Source organism: Drosophila elegans, unplaced genomic scaffold (assembly GCF_018152505.1).
Source record: "Drosophila elegans isolate 14027-0461.03 unplaced genomic scaffold, ASM1815250v1 contig_476, whole genome shotgun sequence".
In the NCBI taxonomy this organism is placed as follows: domain Eukaryota; kingdom Metazoa; phylum Arthropoda; class Insecta; order Diptera; family Drosophilidae; genus Drosophila; species Drosophila elegans.
In genome coordinates, this window is record NW_024545863.1 from 7902391 (window position 1) to 7917601 (window position 15211).

Sequence of the window (15211 nt, forward strand, 5' to 3'; positions counted from 1 at the left end):
GTGCCATCAAAAATGAATGAAATGGTTTAAAGGGGCAAATTCTTGCCGAGGACCGAGCCTCCGTTGTGGGTCGTAAACGGATGAGGAGGAAAACGGACTGGAGGACGCAATTATTAGGCATGCAAATGCATCCTGTCCCAAAGCAGCCCTGAAATGACCAACTAAAGCCAGAAAATAAAACTTGACCATGTTCCGCTCCCCTGCTCGCCTTCATTTATTTTAAACTTCGTCTGCATATTTGGTTATTTTCATGACTTTTAAGTGGCTGGAGACCATCGTCTCCAAGTGGCCCGGCTCAACTAATTTATTAATGCATAAATGCCGCTGCCAACTTTTGAATTTTAATTATTCTGCAGGCGGCGGCCAAAACCGCGCAAAGCCAAAAGAGGCACACCGAAGGTCAAAACAGAAGGACCGGAAGAAATGCTAAGCGGCCGAGTAAAGTAACATTAAAAATCAAGATGGCAAAATGGATAATGCCGAAAAACGAGTCCGAAATTACACGAAGGAAAATACAGCAATTTAATAATATACTATCTGAAGAGGTTTTAATCGCTATAAGTTTCATGGTTTTATGTTTTTTTTATAAATTCTTAATTGCTGAAAATGGTTTCAATACTGCTGCAAACTTACCCTTGCTCTTGTTAAAAGGAAACCCTTAAAAGTTTACATAGTTCGGCTCATTTAAAAAAAGTTATTTGATTTTAGCGTTTAATAAAAACTTAAAGAGTGCAAAAACCTTACACAAAGTTATTTACTTCCTTGCTTTTCATGAAAACATCTCTTGCATCTTCGCCGCCGTAGCTCATTCAACATTATTCCCCATAAAATCGAGACATTAATCAGCGATGCCATTTGGGACTCCATTGTGGACTCCCTGCAGCGCGACAGAATACCTTCACAATCGAGCACCAGGCTGTTAAATATCCAGTGAAATGGTCTAATTAAAAGATATACTGCCGACTTGAGTCGTCGATCCAAAGCCATGGGAAAAACGAGCTGGCCGAGAGACGACGAGCTGCTTGCCTAATCCTCAGCTACTTATGACCCGGCTTGAACGTCTTTCGGTTCGCTTTGACTGGTTTTTAGGGCTTTGTGCTCCCTCAACACGGTTTTATGGCCCTGGGCTCTTGAAATTAGCGCGTCCGCCGTCCAAGGACGAGTCCACCGCCACCAGCCACCAGCCACCTCCTGCCAACACTTCGTCCGGGCTGTCATATTGATTTTTCTCTTTTTTGGCCAAACTCTGTGGGGAAGGACCTGGCATCATAATTGAGGCCACTATCTCCGACGTGCTGCGCTAATTAATTTTTATTGGCTTTAAAGCAAATGCGAATATTTTTTCCCGTTTTTATCTGGCAGATAAATTTATTCGCCGGGCTTTAAGGAAATAAAATTCATTATAGGTTTAGTCAAACTTTTCCTTAAAACGCAGTGATTTATTCTCTGCTCACTGCTCAACATTCCCTTTCACTTGGAAACACAGCGGAAAGTAAAATTGGATTTCGCTCATATCCTTTGCATTTTGGCAACGTGTCAAGGGCAAGTTAAATTTTGTAGTATTCTCTTGTCGGCCGAAAAGCAAAGTGGAAACCTTAAAACTTGGGGACAACTTTTGTAGCAACTTTATAGTTAGATTAAAAGCATTTCCCAGCAAAATGAGAAAGTTCCTCTATCTGTGTAGGTGGATCTGTGTTTGGGTGTGGTAAACAGCCAGAAAGTCGCATTTGCTGGCAGACAAAATGGAAGTGGTGACTGGCTGAAGCAAACCACTGCCGCCGGCAATAAAAATCTATTACGTTTTGCGAGACACAACTTTGATTTTACGAACTGTCAAACTACACAGATAGACACGCAAGAGCCCCGGTTCGCACACAGCTCATACATATGGATGCTTGGATGGCTGGATGGCTGGGATTCTGTTTCTGTATCTGAATTCCGCTGGCGATATAGTGAAATAAAAACCGACGCTTCAAAGTTCGCTGTCAAGCGCAAAACTTATGCAATGGTTTTATGACGCAACGCCAAAGGACATGGAGCATACTCAGCTCCTTGAAGTATGCCATATATAATGTAATAAACATTAGGCACTCCTCGTCGCATATCAGGTTGTAGCCCCAGTGCGCAACATCAAAGGCAAATAGTTGGTGAGAAGTTTGAGCGTGCATAAGTGGGTATACATATTATTCTTTAATAAAAATAAAATTGCTCTGATTAAGTCATTTGGCTTGTAGTTTTAGGTAAAGCTATGTAAATCCCTGTTCTAAGCTAAGCTGCTCTGCATAACCATAAGTTCACACACAAATGCCAAGAGTAAGCTTTTCCGATTCATCTGTTTGTCGAGCTCTTCAAAAGTTGCTTTTATTTTGCACCGCCATTATTAAATGCTTTAACAGGCATAGAACAGACAAATGCTTAAAGTGTGCAACAAATTTTATAAAAGTACAACAAAAAAAAAAGTGGAAACTTTGACGTTGGGGGTATAATTTGTAGGCCATTTGCTGGGATCATGGTTAAAAAGAAAAGTTTTTAATTTGTTCATCATGCCGGCAAAACTGAATTATCATTCAACCCGGAGGTGCTGGTGCCGGATTGCCCTCATAATGGAGGTAGATGGATTTTCCTCAGCTCAGGAGTTCAGTTCGGTAGTCGTAGCCAACTTGTGTACAATTGCACTGCCATCATCATGTGCAGAGAGTGGAAAATCACATGAAATTACCAACTTTAGCGCCCAGTGGGGAAACTTTGCTGGGCGTTTATGTAAAATTTTGAGTTAATTAGTTTGATTTCATGCTTCAAGTGTCGAGCATCCACTACGGATTGCCAATTCCATTTGCCAACTCATTAAAACTTCTCCAAGTTCTGCGATGCCTCGGAATATTGGAAACGCTTTCTGACGACTTGGCCAAATGAATGTCAAAACAGAAAATATTCAATGGCATATCTGCCTCGCAGCCTTTGTCCTTCTGGGGTCCACTTTATATACACAACATGAGTGTCAAAGTCACTAACTGGTTCGCAGAAGTTATCAATTAGTTCCGCCAAGGTTTAATAAACCGTAGGATTTTAATTAAACAAGAACGTTCAACGTTTTTCTGGATAAAAGGGTTCCATTTTCACGATGATTGAATAGTTGAGCTTATTAAAATTGAATATTAATTTTACATAAAACTAATAATTTAACTCGGTCTTCTAAAACAAATTGCTAAGAAAAATGAGAAAAAAGAAAGTCAATGGAAATAACCAGTACTTCAATAGATAAATATTTTGTTAAAAAGAATCTAAATTCATATTTTCGCAACTCCTATGCCAAAATTAAGATTTATAATTGTAATGAATCTCTTGTTACTACCCTCGCTATTTGGATTCATCCTATATGATGGGAACTAAAATACGATGAACATCCATAAAATGAATTTTTTCTCATTTAGCAAGGTTGAAGTATGTAACCTTTTTACAGACCGCCCACAAGCGCATGCAAAACTCAACAACTGAATCAAAGGGAAAAGTACATACATGACAGCAATGAAAATGCAATATGTAACACGTAATTTCATTGCGCCGACAATGACAATGGTAGTGGAAAGCCCCGTGGAGGACGATGATGATGCTGCGGACAAGGAGGAGAATAATTGTGAAACATCATCCGGCGAGGATGGCCGTGTCAATGTCAATGTACAGAGTACAACACGGGAACCGACATGCGGCACTGATTAGTGCGGTTCAGCGACATCAACAATCAATATTAATGCATGTCAGCGCCCAGAAGTGTGTGTGTGCCAGGGAGTGAGCCCTGCGAAGGACATGGCCGTAATTATGAGCCTATCAACGCAATAGTTGGCCCTTGACTGTTAAGAATTCTCGAATTGTCGATTTCCCGATACTGACAGACGCACTGGCGAACGAAGTGTGCGACTTGGGGGGAGGGGGGATGCCTAAGGCACCGCCATTCCTCCATCAACTGCCGCCTGGGAACAATTTGAGCGAAACTCGGCTGGCATCCCCTCGAGCTGACAATAAATATTTTCGCTTTGCTGACAGGCTGAAAATCAATACACACTTTTAGGACAGCACTCGCAGACATTCTCGCAGATACATACACACCAAAGTTGGGTATACATTTTCGTTCGGTATTGCACGCACTGTGGCCGAAAAGCCACCAAATTGCACCCACTCAACCTCAAACAAGCTATGCAAAAACGAAATAAATTTCACTAACGTCACAAGGACACAGACAATGCAGCCGCAAATCGCATTTCAAAACTCTGCCAAAACATTTCGAGAGGAAAACTTTTGAAGAGTCGTCAAGTGGTTAAACATTTTGGATTGCCATTTACTGTAAAATGATGTAGACGTTATTTATGCAGATGCTTATAGTACAAAGACTAATGAATCATTATATAAATTCCAGCAGGAAATGGCTTTCTTTAATTGTGCAAAAACTATGATGGCAATTTATTTATTAAAGCAAGCAGTAGTAATAAATCAAATTATGTAAGATTGACGAAATATTGTAATAAACTTTTAGACAAGAACAAAATTTATATATTTCTCAGAAGTTAATTAAATAAAAGACAAGAAAAGTTCCTAGAGAAGTTACTTCACTTTAGGGACACTTATTTTTCGCTCATTGAAAAAGAAACCATTTGGGGTATGGAAAATCTTACCTAAGAAGTGTCCCAACTGTCAGTCTGCGGTCGGCTGTCGTTTCCTTCCTCCCGACATTTAGCCCCGAAAAACCCAACTCAATTTTCAATCCGATACGACAAAATTGTAAAAAAGGAAAGTAAGGAAAAGTGGGAAACTAGAGGGTCGAGAAATGAAGGCGAACAAAAGGCAAAAGTAATTTCGCCAACACTAAATCTGTGGCATATTATACAGGACACAGGCCAAAGCTGGCTGGCTGGAAGAGAAATCTGATCCACTTAGTTGCCCAGAGAAAGCAATAAATTCTTATGAAAACAGTTGAGAAGCAGCGACACGTCCCTGTGCAAAATGAATTGAACTTTTGGTCAACGTGAAAACAGCACTAGTATTTGGGCCTACAGCCTAGAGCCAGGGGACTGGACAGATGAGCCCCCGAGTTCGGCCAAGAGCAAACATGTTCCCGTGCCTTGTTCGATATTTATGAGTGGGACGCGGGAAAGCTTCGCAGGGGTCAAACAAGAGGCGACCAAAATCAAATAAGCTCGTGCGATAGGCTCTGAATGAAAATAAAGTGCAAGGCATTCTGTGCTTGGGTGTGTGAAGTCCCGCAAGGACACTCGGCCAGCACCGAGCTCATAAATTTCAGGCCAAATTTTCGCCAGTTTCTGGAAAGCTTTAAGACCGAAAGTGGTATAAATGCGACCAACTATAACACACAGGTTGAGACTAGCCAGATTTACACCTGGAAAAAATATTTAATAATAATTTTGAAACTATATATACTTTAATTTTTATTTTTAATCTGTAAATTAAATGGTAAAATTTAATTTCAATCGTAAACCTCGTTTTCAAATTACAACTTTGGCAACTTATTTGTCACTATCTATTTATGCATTTATTTATTAAAATATTTTTTTGAAGTTTTATTCTAATAATAAATCACTTTTCCATTTCACTTTCCAAGGCCAAACTTGGTCAAAACCGTGTTGAAAAGATAGTTTGTGAGGCCTTCAACTAATGCCTTTGAAGAACTCTTTAGTAAGTTCTGCGCATCCTGTTTGACATTGTCAGGAACGGCATCGGAGGCGGACTTAACCATTCCTAAAATGGCCCAAACGCCTCCTTGGGCTGGAACTCCGTCTACGATCACGGTCTTGCTCTTGAAATCATTGACCTGGGTGTTTAACTGAGCTTCCTTGGCGGCATCTGAGGCACCCTGTCCCTTGTATTTATCGAAAATTTCAATGACTTCATAGGCAATTCGCACCTGGGAGTTGACATCGCTGGTTTGCCGACTTTGGAGCTGGAGTTGCTGAAGCCTGTTGCGATCTTGATCAATCATTCCGGCCTTTCCGTTGCCCGTGAGGCAAAACAGCACAGCCAGAACAAAGCTAAAATTTAGAATGAATTATTATATTGAAGTTTAAATGTTGCACCAAGTTTACCTAAGAGGGATAGCAGAATGCATTGTTACTTTCTTCAGTTGATGGACTCTGGTAAACTAAAGCTGTTTACATGAAACGCTTCGCTTTTATAGGCAGCTTAAGATTGAAGAGGAGAATGAAAGCCAAGACATGTAAATCCATTAAAATGATAATGCTTGGATTCTTGAAATTCTAGGTAGTGAAACTGATAATGTGACTTATTTGTTTATTCATACATATGCCAGACGGTTGTAAGAGGTCAGTTCTCGAAAGCAAAGATTGTCAGTTCGTTGAATTGATAAGACCTTGTTTCTGTGAATTCTCAAGTCGTGATCTTAGTAATGAAAATATTGCGCATACGCACGAACTGCGTTTATGGTACTGTGACCATCGATTATGTCTATTTGATTATTGAATCAATAAAAGCTCTTATCAAACAAATTAATATAACTAGTTTAATTAATATTTGTAGCAAAACTATATATATAAATGTAATTTTTCTTGTGTATGTTTATGCTTTGGCAAGGACCTTCGCAGCCGGTAATTGAAATTCAGTGTTTGTGTCACGACACAAAACTTAAACAAAACAGGAGCCCCGCCTGGCAAAAAGTCAGCCCACGAGAAGGACATTAAATTAAGTCTCCTGCCAGGAAGATCAAAGTTTTCCAACCACACTGTTGCGCTCCGCCGACTTTGCATGTGTGTGTTCGTTCGCCTTACACGTGCTTAAGGAGCCCTTTGTTGCTGCAATAAAATGGTGAAAGGCAAAGCCAAAACAGTAAGTCGACATGCAAAAAGGATACACGTTGTAAAAAGCGCATAAACTTTGCCGAAAGTGACAAACAAAGAGGCCAGCCAACACAGCTAAAACAGCCAGCACACACAAGGACACTCTGAAATGGAGGGGAAACTGGAAGGAGTCGGAGTGAAAGTGAGCCAAACAAAAGGTAGGCGAAATTGAAGCCGACTTGATGGGCTGTAAATGGCAAACTTTTCTTTTCGGTTTCCCGGCCTCCATATTTTTTCCCCGTACAGGTGCTAAAACTTTATCAGCATATGCGTGTGGCGAGGGAAACCACTCCAGAGGAGCGAAAGATAGGCCGATTCAGGGAAGCAAGCGTGCTGAAGTGTCTATCTATTGTAGTCCCCAACGTTGTGCCTTATCTTTGCATTTGAATTAGACTTCTGCACATAAACAAACGGAATTGAATTTTCCCAAAACAGTTTCGGGCGGGTGGGTGAAAACTGTTTTTGATGCTTACACTGGGTAAGTATGGAAAATCCCCATCCCATGTTTATCCGTACATACACACTGCTTAATGGAAAGAGCCTTTCCGGAATAGAAAAATAAATTACCAAAAAAAAAAAAGGGATTATTATGGATAATGGATAAAAATATTAAAAACAATTTATAACATAATACTTATCTTAGAGATAAATATTTAAAAATCACTTTAAAGAAACCCGGAAGACCTTAAACAGTTGCCTTGGTTGTACTTAAAGTGCTTTTGTACCTAAAATCAATGTCATATTAGTATTCATTCCAGTTTATCTCTTCTAATGGCATTCAGCCAGAAACTAAAAACTGTCGTTATTTCTTTCAATTTCTTTGCAGGCAAGAAAGTTGGGAACACTTTAAAGCCAGTCTCGGCAAAACTTTCGCCAATGTTCTTGGCTTGCTAGCAAAGAGAAACAAGATTTTGGCCATGTAAATGAAGGTCATGCCAATGAGCAGGCGCCCTGCAGAATGCGTATCCTGTTTTGCCAGTCGACAACCGAGGAGTTTGTGTGCCTGCGGGATATTTCATTTCGGCGAACACAGCTCATCTCAGATCAGTTCAGTTCGGTTTTGTCTGGCTTTCTGGCTTTCCACTTGACAAGGCTAAAATGCTGATTTTATTTTGTGCGCCACATTGTCACATGATAATCAGGACGATATAGGCGTTAATGTAAAAGCCGACACACAACAACGGGATGTGGCCAAGAGCCCTTGTAAGCAATGACTTAGCAAAAGGCAGAAAAAAGAAAACCCCATGCAATAGGAGAACTTTTCCCTGCCTCAGGCTGAATTCCACACAGAAATATAATTAGGAAATGCTGTCTGCTGGTGTTAAGGTCTTGGTTCCTAAGCCTTACCGGGGAAAGATGCGATGCAGAGCTTATGCTGCTAGCAACTTTCCCCTTTGCTTTTGCACTTTTTGAACAAAATTTGCATGTTGTGCCGTCAAATCCTTGTGACCTACTTGGGCAGCCCGCCAAAACCCACAGAATTCTGGCACCATAAATGGTCAAGGAGAAAAACAGTAGCATCTCTATAGTTCTATACTCCTAACAAACGTGATGTTGTCGAAGTATTTAATGCCAGTGCATAACCAGGATTACAGAGAACCAATTTTAGGACAATATTTGTATATACGATGTTCGGCTTGGGATATGGCTATACAGCTTTGGTCAAGATAAGTTCGACTGTATTGTAGGTCACTGCAGTTGACACTTTGATTAGCAGGTGTTAGCTCCGATGTGCTTAGCCGCTGTTATTCAATTTAATTTTGTGCTTCGGGCTCCGGACCGTTGAGTGTTTGTGTTGGTTTGTGTATGTTGATTCTTGGGCGAGCATTTAATTAAACAAATTGCCAGCAGCAGCGTTGACAAGTTCAGTAAACAGGAACGGGAGACGTCGCAGGGAAAGGATCAACTTTACGACACATTCAGAAGTCAAATGCCACAGCTGATGGCGTTGATGAGGCGAGCACACACTAGTGCCCACGCCCACCCACTCGGATGTCCTGTGGCAGCCCAGGATGACCCACAGTCCGCAGAAGGACCCTGTCAGGCGCTTTCGACACTTGCATGGCAATTACTTTCCACTTGCCTTGTTTTGGCCAGACAATCAAAAACTTTCGTCAGGCAAAAACGAGTTTTTCTACAACACCGAAAAAGGCATTTTACACAGAAATAATAATTGCGAAAACTTCCCAAAAAACATTTTCCGGACGTTGCAGCCCAGTTTTCCGGGTGTTGATTGAATTCAACATAAACTTTGTTCGCCAGATTGAGTGAGTAAAGTTGCCGGGTTTCCATTCTTTTTAAATTTTTAAGTGAGCTCTTTCCGTTCTTGTCTGAGTGAATATTTTTCTGTTTTATTACACACAACAATATGAAATATATGCATTTTATGAATATAAAGATGTTCGCTTTTGTTTCTATTGTATATGCATGCACAGGTTGCTCCACTAAAATGGGTGTGAATAATTTAAAAACGAAAGCACAAATGCGATTAAAGTTAATCAAATCCTTATCGCATCTTCCCATAAAGATTGTTTGATTTCAATAAAATATTACAAATGATTAGACAGTCAATTCTTTACAAATTTTATTTGAAATTACATGTTAGAAATTTTACACACAACTATTAACATTTTGGAATTCCATTTTTTTAGTTAATAAACCTAGACAAATTTTAAAAAGTTTATAATTCTTTTGTTGAAGTTTTAGAACCTAGTGAAGACTACCAGGAGAATAAACGACCAAGCTGCGTACCGAGTTCTTGAAAGAATCCAGAACCCAATTCCTTCATAACTGGAGTCAGGATTTTCCCAATGTACTTGCTCGCACCGCCTTGACTCGGAACTCCGTCTATTATCACTTCATCTGTATGCTCCTTTATTAACTTATCGATGTTTGCCCTTTCTTCTGGAGTCAAACTAGGGAGTAAACGTCTATATATGTCAAGCAATTCCTGGGTATTATTGATTTTGGACTGGTCATCCGGAGAGGTTCGCATGATTTCAGCAATTCTACGGCCGTCAGCTTCACGTTCTTCGTTAGTATATCCCAAGCACGAAGGACTTATCAGGAGCAGTGCAAGGCACCTAGTAAAGTTGTAAAAAAGTTGTAGTACTTTAACGTAAAACAAATATTTAAGATTGCTTACATTGAAAAAATTGAGGATTTCATCTTGTAAGTCTTATTGGAACGCTGGAGCAAACCGAACTGATAGTTTTGCATCCAAGTTAGCTGAATTTATAGCCCAGCCCGCGTTGAAATTGATAACAATATTCACAGAATTCCTAATGATGACGTTAGGAAAATGCCTTAGATTTTAATGCAACATTTGCATATATGTATGTACGCGTTGTTTTTGTGTGTATAATTAATTTATGTAATTTCCGTAATTGATTAAGGCTAATCTTAATTATACTTACAGGGGATTGCACCGAAATTCAACTGAAAATAACGCATCTACGTTGCCCTTTCGAACTCATGTTCTGATGAACTTATTATATAATATGCGTTTTCATCTTTTAAAATTACCTTTTAACATTTTCTTTAGAAATACAAAATATATATTTTCAGTAATATAATTTAGTGAATTTCAATAAAAGGTAAGCCAAAAAAAAACAGAAATGGGAAAAAGATAATTTTGGAATTGTGTCAGTATGCATATTAAGGATGTCTTAAACTAAATACCAACTTATTCCACAGACTAGCAATCGCGCAGCGAAGAGAAGATTGGAAATTAAATTATCACGTTGGAATTAACTTCAAAGCCAAATACTGTTTTTTATTTGGTCCTCTCAAAGTCCGTCGAAAACTTTAAGTTCTTTAATTTGAAATAATAATGAAAGTCCATGAAAAGATCATTACAGAAGAACAACTACAGCTTAGCGTTCGCAATTGTTTTTTGACGGTTGAAATTGTGTTCTCTTCATTAATAGCCAAATATCCAATAACTATGGTTTTAAAGTTTAATTTATTAAACTTAATACATAATAAATAAATACATAAGACAGTGTACTACGAAATTTCCTTCTGCTTGGGAAGCATATCATTGCCGACAGCATATACGACCAGTTTACTAGGGTTAAGCTAAAGAGGACTTTAATTGGTTTGCTCTCGACCAAAACCTTAAGCCCCAACGACTTTCTTGGCCTTTCGCTATTGATGCTTAGATGGTGAATTACATGCGTACGTTGGACAAGAATAGCGTAATGGATAACACTATGATCATCATTTTCAGCTACCATGGAATCATTGAGATTTCAATACTGAGATATCCGCACACAAGTCATAATGAAACCAAAAATATTATTGCTAAACAATTTTATTTGAATTTATATGTTGAACATTTCATACACAACTATTAAAGTTTTGGAATTACATATTTTGGTTTAGAAAAATATAACAATTTTAGAAAGTAAACTTGCATATATACCTAATGCAGTTTACCAAGAGAATAAACGAGCAATTTTTGCACCGAGTTCTTGAAAGAATCCAGAAGCCACGTCCTTCGCAACTGGAGTCAAGACTTTTCCAACGTACTTGCTTTTCCGACCGCCTTGACTCGGAACTCCATCGATTAGTATTTCATCGGTATGTTCTTTGATATACCTGTCGATTACATCCCTATCTTCCAGTGTCACTCTAGGATATAAACGTCTATATATGTCAAGTAATTCCTGGGTATTATTGATTTTGGAATCGTCGTCCTGAGAGGTTCGTATAATCTCAGCAACTCTACGGCCGTCAGCATCACGTTCTTCGTCAGTGTATCCCAAGCACAAAGGACTGATAAGGATCAGTGCAAAGCACCTTAGTTTGTAAGAAAAAGTAAAATAATTATAATTTGAACGTAAGTCAAAAATATAGGATTACTTACATTAAAGAAATTGAGGATTTCATCTTGTAGGTCTTATTGGAACGCTGAAACAAACCAAACTGATAATTTTGCATCCAAGTTAGCTGAATTTATAGCCCAGCCCGCGTTGAAATTGATAACGAATTCTCAGAAATCGTAATGATGACGTTAGGTTATAATGCAACCTTTGCATATACTTACGCATTATTTTCCTGTGTATGAGTAGTAAAATAAAATTTGTAAGTGATTAATATAATTGTCAAGAAGTGATTAAAGCTAATCTTAATTTGACTTACATTACATAGCACCACAATTCAACTGAAAGTAATCCAAGTTCTGATGAAGTTATAATTTATTATCTCATAAAATTTGCTGTCAAAATTCCCTTTAAAAATGCAATTGCATTTTTTTGTTTTTAATATAATTAAGTTTATTTTAAATAATGGTAACAAATTCCAAGGGTCGAGCAAACAGGAAAAAAACTGGGAAATTCAAAGTAAAAGTGGGCTTATTATACGTTGGACATTTAATCGTTGCTATTTACATCTTAAGATCTGCAAATGATAGACTTGAAAGCCGAATATTGGATTTTTCTGGGTCCCCTTGGAGTTCATCTCCACAATATTTTTTGTAACAACAGTACACTTCTATTAAAGTCGCAAAGATTACGGAACAACTAACCTCGAGTATTGTCAGTGTAAAAGAATTTGAAAACTATGAGAAAGCTTGAAAGAGGAACATTAAGAAATAAGTACAAAATCCAGGAAGATTATATTACAGAAGAGCAATTGGAGCTCGAAAAATCGACAACAAACACCTCATTTGCTCTAGAACCAGAATCGGTAGTGACATATTTTGTAAATTTTTCTCGACTCACGATAGAATGCAAAGCTAAAAGAGCATTTACCAAAAAAATGGCCAGCCAAATGAGAAGGCTCACAGCGAAATTTCCCTTTGTTTAAGCAAATAGTACATCTACGACTTGGTCGTCCAGGTTAACAAGGTCAAGCGGAGCAGGACTTAAATTGGATTGTTCTCGACCAAAACCTTTAGCCACAACGACTTTTCAATGCGTTTCGCTATGTATGGTTAGATCGTGAATTACATGCGGACGTTGGACAATAATAGCGTAATGGATAGCACCATGATCATGTTCTTAAGATACCATAGTCGAGATTTCATCATTAAGATATCCGCCCACAAGAAAAGTAAATCAAGAAATAAGGTTGCTGCAAATTTTTATTTAAATTTATGTATTGCACTTTTTATACACAATTATTTATAGAATGGAATAACATATTTTGGTTTAGAAAAATATAACAATTTTAGAAAGTGAACTTGCATTTATAGCTAATGCAGTTTACCAAGAGAATAAACGAGCAATTTTTGCACCGAGTTCTTGAAAGAATCCAGAAGCCACGTCCTTCGCAACTGGAGTCAAGACTTTTCCAACGTACTTGCTTTTCCGACCGCCTTGACTCGGAACTCCATCGATTAATATTTCATCGGTATGTTCTTTGATATACCTGTCGATTACATCCCTATCTTCCAGCGTCACTCTAGGATATAAACGTCTATATATGTCAAGTAATTCCTGGGTATTATTGATTTTGGAATCGTCGTCCTGAGAGGTTCGTATAATCTCAGCAACTCTACGGCCGTCAGCTTCAAGCTCCTCGTCAGAATAAGCCAAGCATAAAGGACTTATCAGGAGCAGTGCGCAGCATCTGGTTAAATTGTCAAAATTATACTATAAAGTAAACCAAAAACATAGGATTACTTACAATAGAGAAATTGAGGAATTCATTTTGGTACACTTGATAGGACGCTGGAGAAAACCGAACTGATAGTCTTGCACCCGAGTTGCTGAATTTATAGCCCAGCGGGCAATAAAACTGGCAGTGAAATTCATAGAATGCTTAATGATGACGTTAGGAAATTTCTTAGATTACCTATGTATAAGTAGTCAAATGTAACATGCCAGTAAACAGCAGTGATAAGGTTAAACCTAATAAGATCTACAGCAGCAATTATCGCAATTCAACAGAAATTTAAACGTACGCATACGTAACCCTTTGCACTCCAAGTTCTTGGAACCAAAAATGGAACTGAAATTGCATTTTGTTCGATTTTCCATTTAAACTCTTTTATAAAAACGAGAGTCTGGATTTTCCCCACATGGATATAGAATAAGCTAAATAAGACTATTTATTTTAATTGCCGCCAGAGCTAATTGAAACGTTTAAACTGAAACAACTGCGCACAGATACGGACGGGATATGCTGGGGATACGGCTGACACTTCTGCAGGCTCTGGTGGCAATCACACTGATAATACATTTTTAATAGACTCTCAACCGTTGTCGGCACTTGTGAGCTGGAATTACGCAATCAGGAGGCAGGCGAACAAGGACACGCAGCCAGATGTTTTGTGCAGGTACGCGACAAACTGGCTGCTAGATATAGCTTTTAGCCCGTTTTGAGTTTGTTTTTGGGGGGTTAAAAGCGGCTTAAATCGCGGGCGTACTGAGAGTGCTAATTGCCTAAATCTATCCCACATGGCCCACACAAGCAGACAATTTGTAGACCGGCTCTTTAATTAGCTGGCTAACAGCCTGTCGACTAATTAATGAAAGCTCCAACAACGGCAGTCGTTTCCGGTTGGCAGGTTCAAGTTCACCCGCTGAATTTGTGTCAACAGTATTTACATAATGTAGCCACATTCAGAGAAAAGGCAGAGGATCAAGGATCAACGATCCTCTGCATTTTTAATCAATGGCTTCCACCAATACCACACCATAAAACAGGGAAGGCGCGTGGCATGAATAAATTAAAACGATTTCGGGCCACATTTCTTCTTCTACAAAGATTTATTACAAAGTGAAACTCCCGACGCAGCTAACGATGATGATGATGATGATGATTATGCCCCTTCCCCTGCCCCTTACACTTTTCGATTTTCCGATTTCGGCTGCCGCCAAAGATTGTTGCATATCAAATGGCGCCTAAGTGCTGGGCGTGCGCCTCCAAACAAATCAAATCAGAATCGAAGCGCGGTGCTTTTCGGCTTTTTTCGGCCCCGACTCCATTTATTTAAATTCAATTTTATATTAGCGGCACTCACTTTCGCCTTTATTACCAATGGAATGGCTTACAAAGTGGATTTGGAGGCGCCTATAAAAGAGGGCCAACGAAAAAGTATGAGCCAGAAGCGAAGACGCCTTCGAACTACGGATTTGAGGGCGTTCTCCGAGGGCTTCATCCATTCATGCGGCGAAGGCATCCAAGCAGCTGCCATGGAATTAAACGGCGCCCTTACAAATTTGTTGCATGTGCCACTTCCACTCCAATGTGTCACTCGTCCTTGGTATCAGACATGTGACATCATTGCCTGCCGATTGCTCTAAAAACACTAATAGAGCGTCCTTGGTACGTGACGAAAAAATAAAGTGCAGGAAAAATGGCAAAAGAGCTGGCTAAAAGCTTTTGTGCACTTGTTAATT

The 15211-nt window shown here is 39.1% G+C and overlaps 4 protein-coding genes across 4 annotated transcripts; all 4 read right to left on the reverse strand.

Moving 5' to 3' along the window:
- Positions 1–5516: 5516 nt before the first annotated feature.
- On the reverse strand, positions 5517–6193 carry LOC108140433 (protein Turandot Z). Its single transcript, XM_017263160.1, has 2 exons — positions 6093–6193; positions 5517–6038 (listed from the first exon to the last, which is right to left on the reverse strand). Exons 1-2 carry the CDS (start codon positions 6113–6115, stop codon positions 5600–5602), a joined length of 462 nt encoding a protein of 153 aa, XP_017118649.1. The 5' UTR covers positions 6116–6193; the 3' UTR covers positions 5517–5599.
- A 3226-nt stretch (positions 6194–9419) lies between these two features.
- Positions 9420–10094, reverse strand: LOC108140425 (protein Turandot C-like). Its single transcript, XM_017263150.1, has 2 exons — positions 10006–10094; positions 9420–9943 (listed from the first exon to the last, which is right to left on the reverse strand). Exons 1-2 carry the CDS (start codon positions 10077–10079, stop codon positions 9580–9582), a joined length of 438 nt encoding a protein of 145 aa, XP_017118639.1. The 5' UTR covers positions 10080–10094; the 3' UTR covers positions 9420–9579.
- Positions 10095–11159: 1065 nt separating this feature from the next.
- Positions 11160–11837, reverse strand: LOC108140424 (protein Turandot A-like). Its single transcript, XM_017263149.2, has 2 exons — positions 11731–11837; positions 11160–11663 (listed from the first exon to the last, which is right to left on the reverse strand). Exons 1-2 carry the CDS (start codon positions 11802–11804, stop codon positions 11297–11299), a joined length of 441 nt encoding a protein of 146 aa, XP_017118638.1. The 5' UTR covers positions 11805–11837; the 3' UTR covers positions 11160–11296.
- Positions 11838–12930: 1093 nt separating this feature from the next.
- Positions 12931–13594, reverse strand: LOC108140434 (protein Turandot A-like). The gene is made up of 2 exons (XM_017263161.2): positions 13494–13594; positions 12931–13436 (listed from the first exon to the last, which is right to left on the reverse strand). The coding sequence occupies exons 1-2, from the start codon at positions 13514–13516 to the stop codon at positions 13070–13072; spliced, it is 390 nt and encodes a 129-aa protein (XP_017118650.1). The 5' UTR covers positions 13517–13594; the 3' UTR covers positions 12931–13069.
- Positions 13595–15211: the final 1617 nt, after the last annotated feature.

Coding starts and splice junctions, on each gene's coding strand:
- LOC108140433 (XM_017263160.1), bottom strand. CDS start 6,115: ATGCATTCTGCTATCCCTCTTAG. Junction 6,039..6,092: donor CATTCTGCTATCCCTCTTAG/GTAAACTTGGTG, acceptor TCTAAATTTTAG/CTTTGTTCTGGCTGTGCTGT.
- LOC108140425 (XM_017263150.1), bottom strand. CDS start 10,079: ATGCAAAACTATCAGTTCGGTTTGCTCCAGCGTTCCAATAAGACTTAC. Junction 9,944..10,005: donor AAATCCTCAATTTTTTCAAT/GTAAGCAATCTT, acceptor CAACTTTACTAG/GTGCCTTGCACTGCTCCTGA.
- LOC108140424 (XM_017263149.2), bottom strand. CDS start 11,804: ATGCAAAATTATCAGTTTGGTTTGTTTCAGCGTTCCAATAAGACCTAC. Junction 11,664..11,730: donor AAATCCTCAATTTCTTTAAT/GTAAGTAATCCT, acceptor TTACAAACTAAG/GTGCTTTGCACTGATCCTTA.
- LOC108140434 (XM_017263161.2), bottom strand. CDS start 13,516: ATGAATTCCTCAATTTCTCTATT. Junction 13,437..13,493: donor AATTCCTCAATTTCTCTATT/GTAAGTAATCCT, acceptor CAATTTAACCAG/ATGCTGCGCACTGCTCCTGA.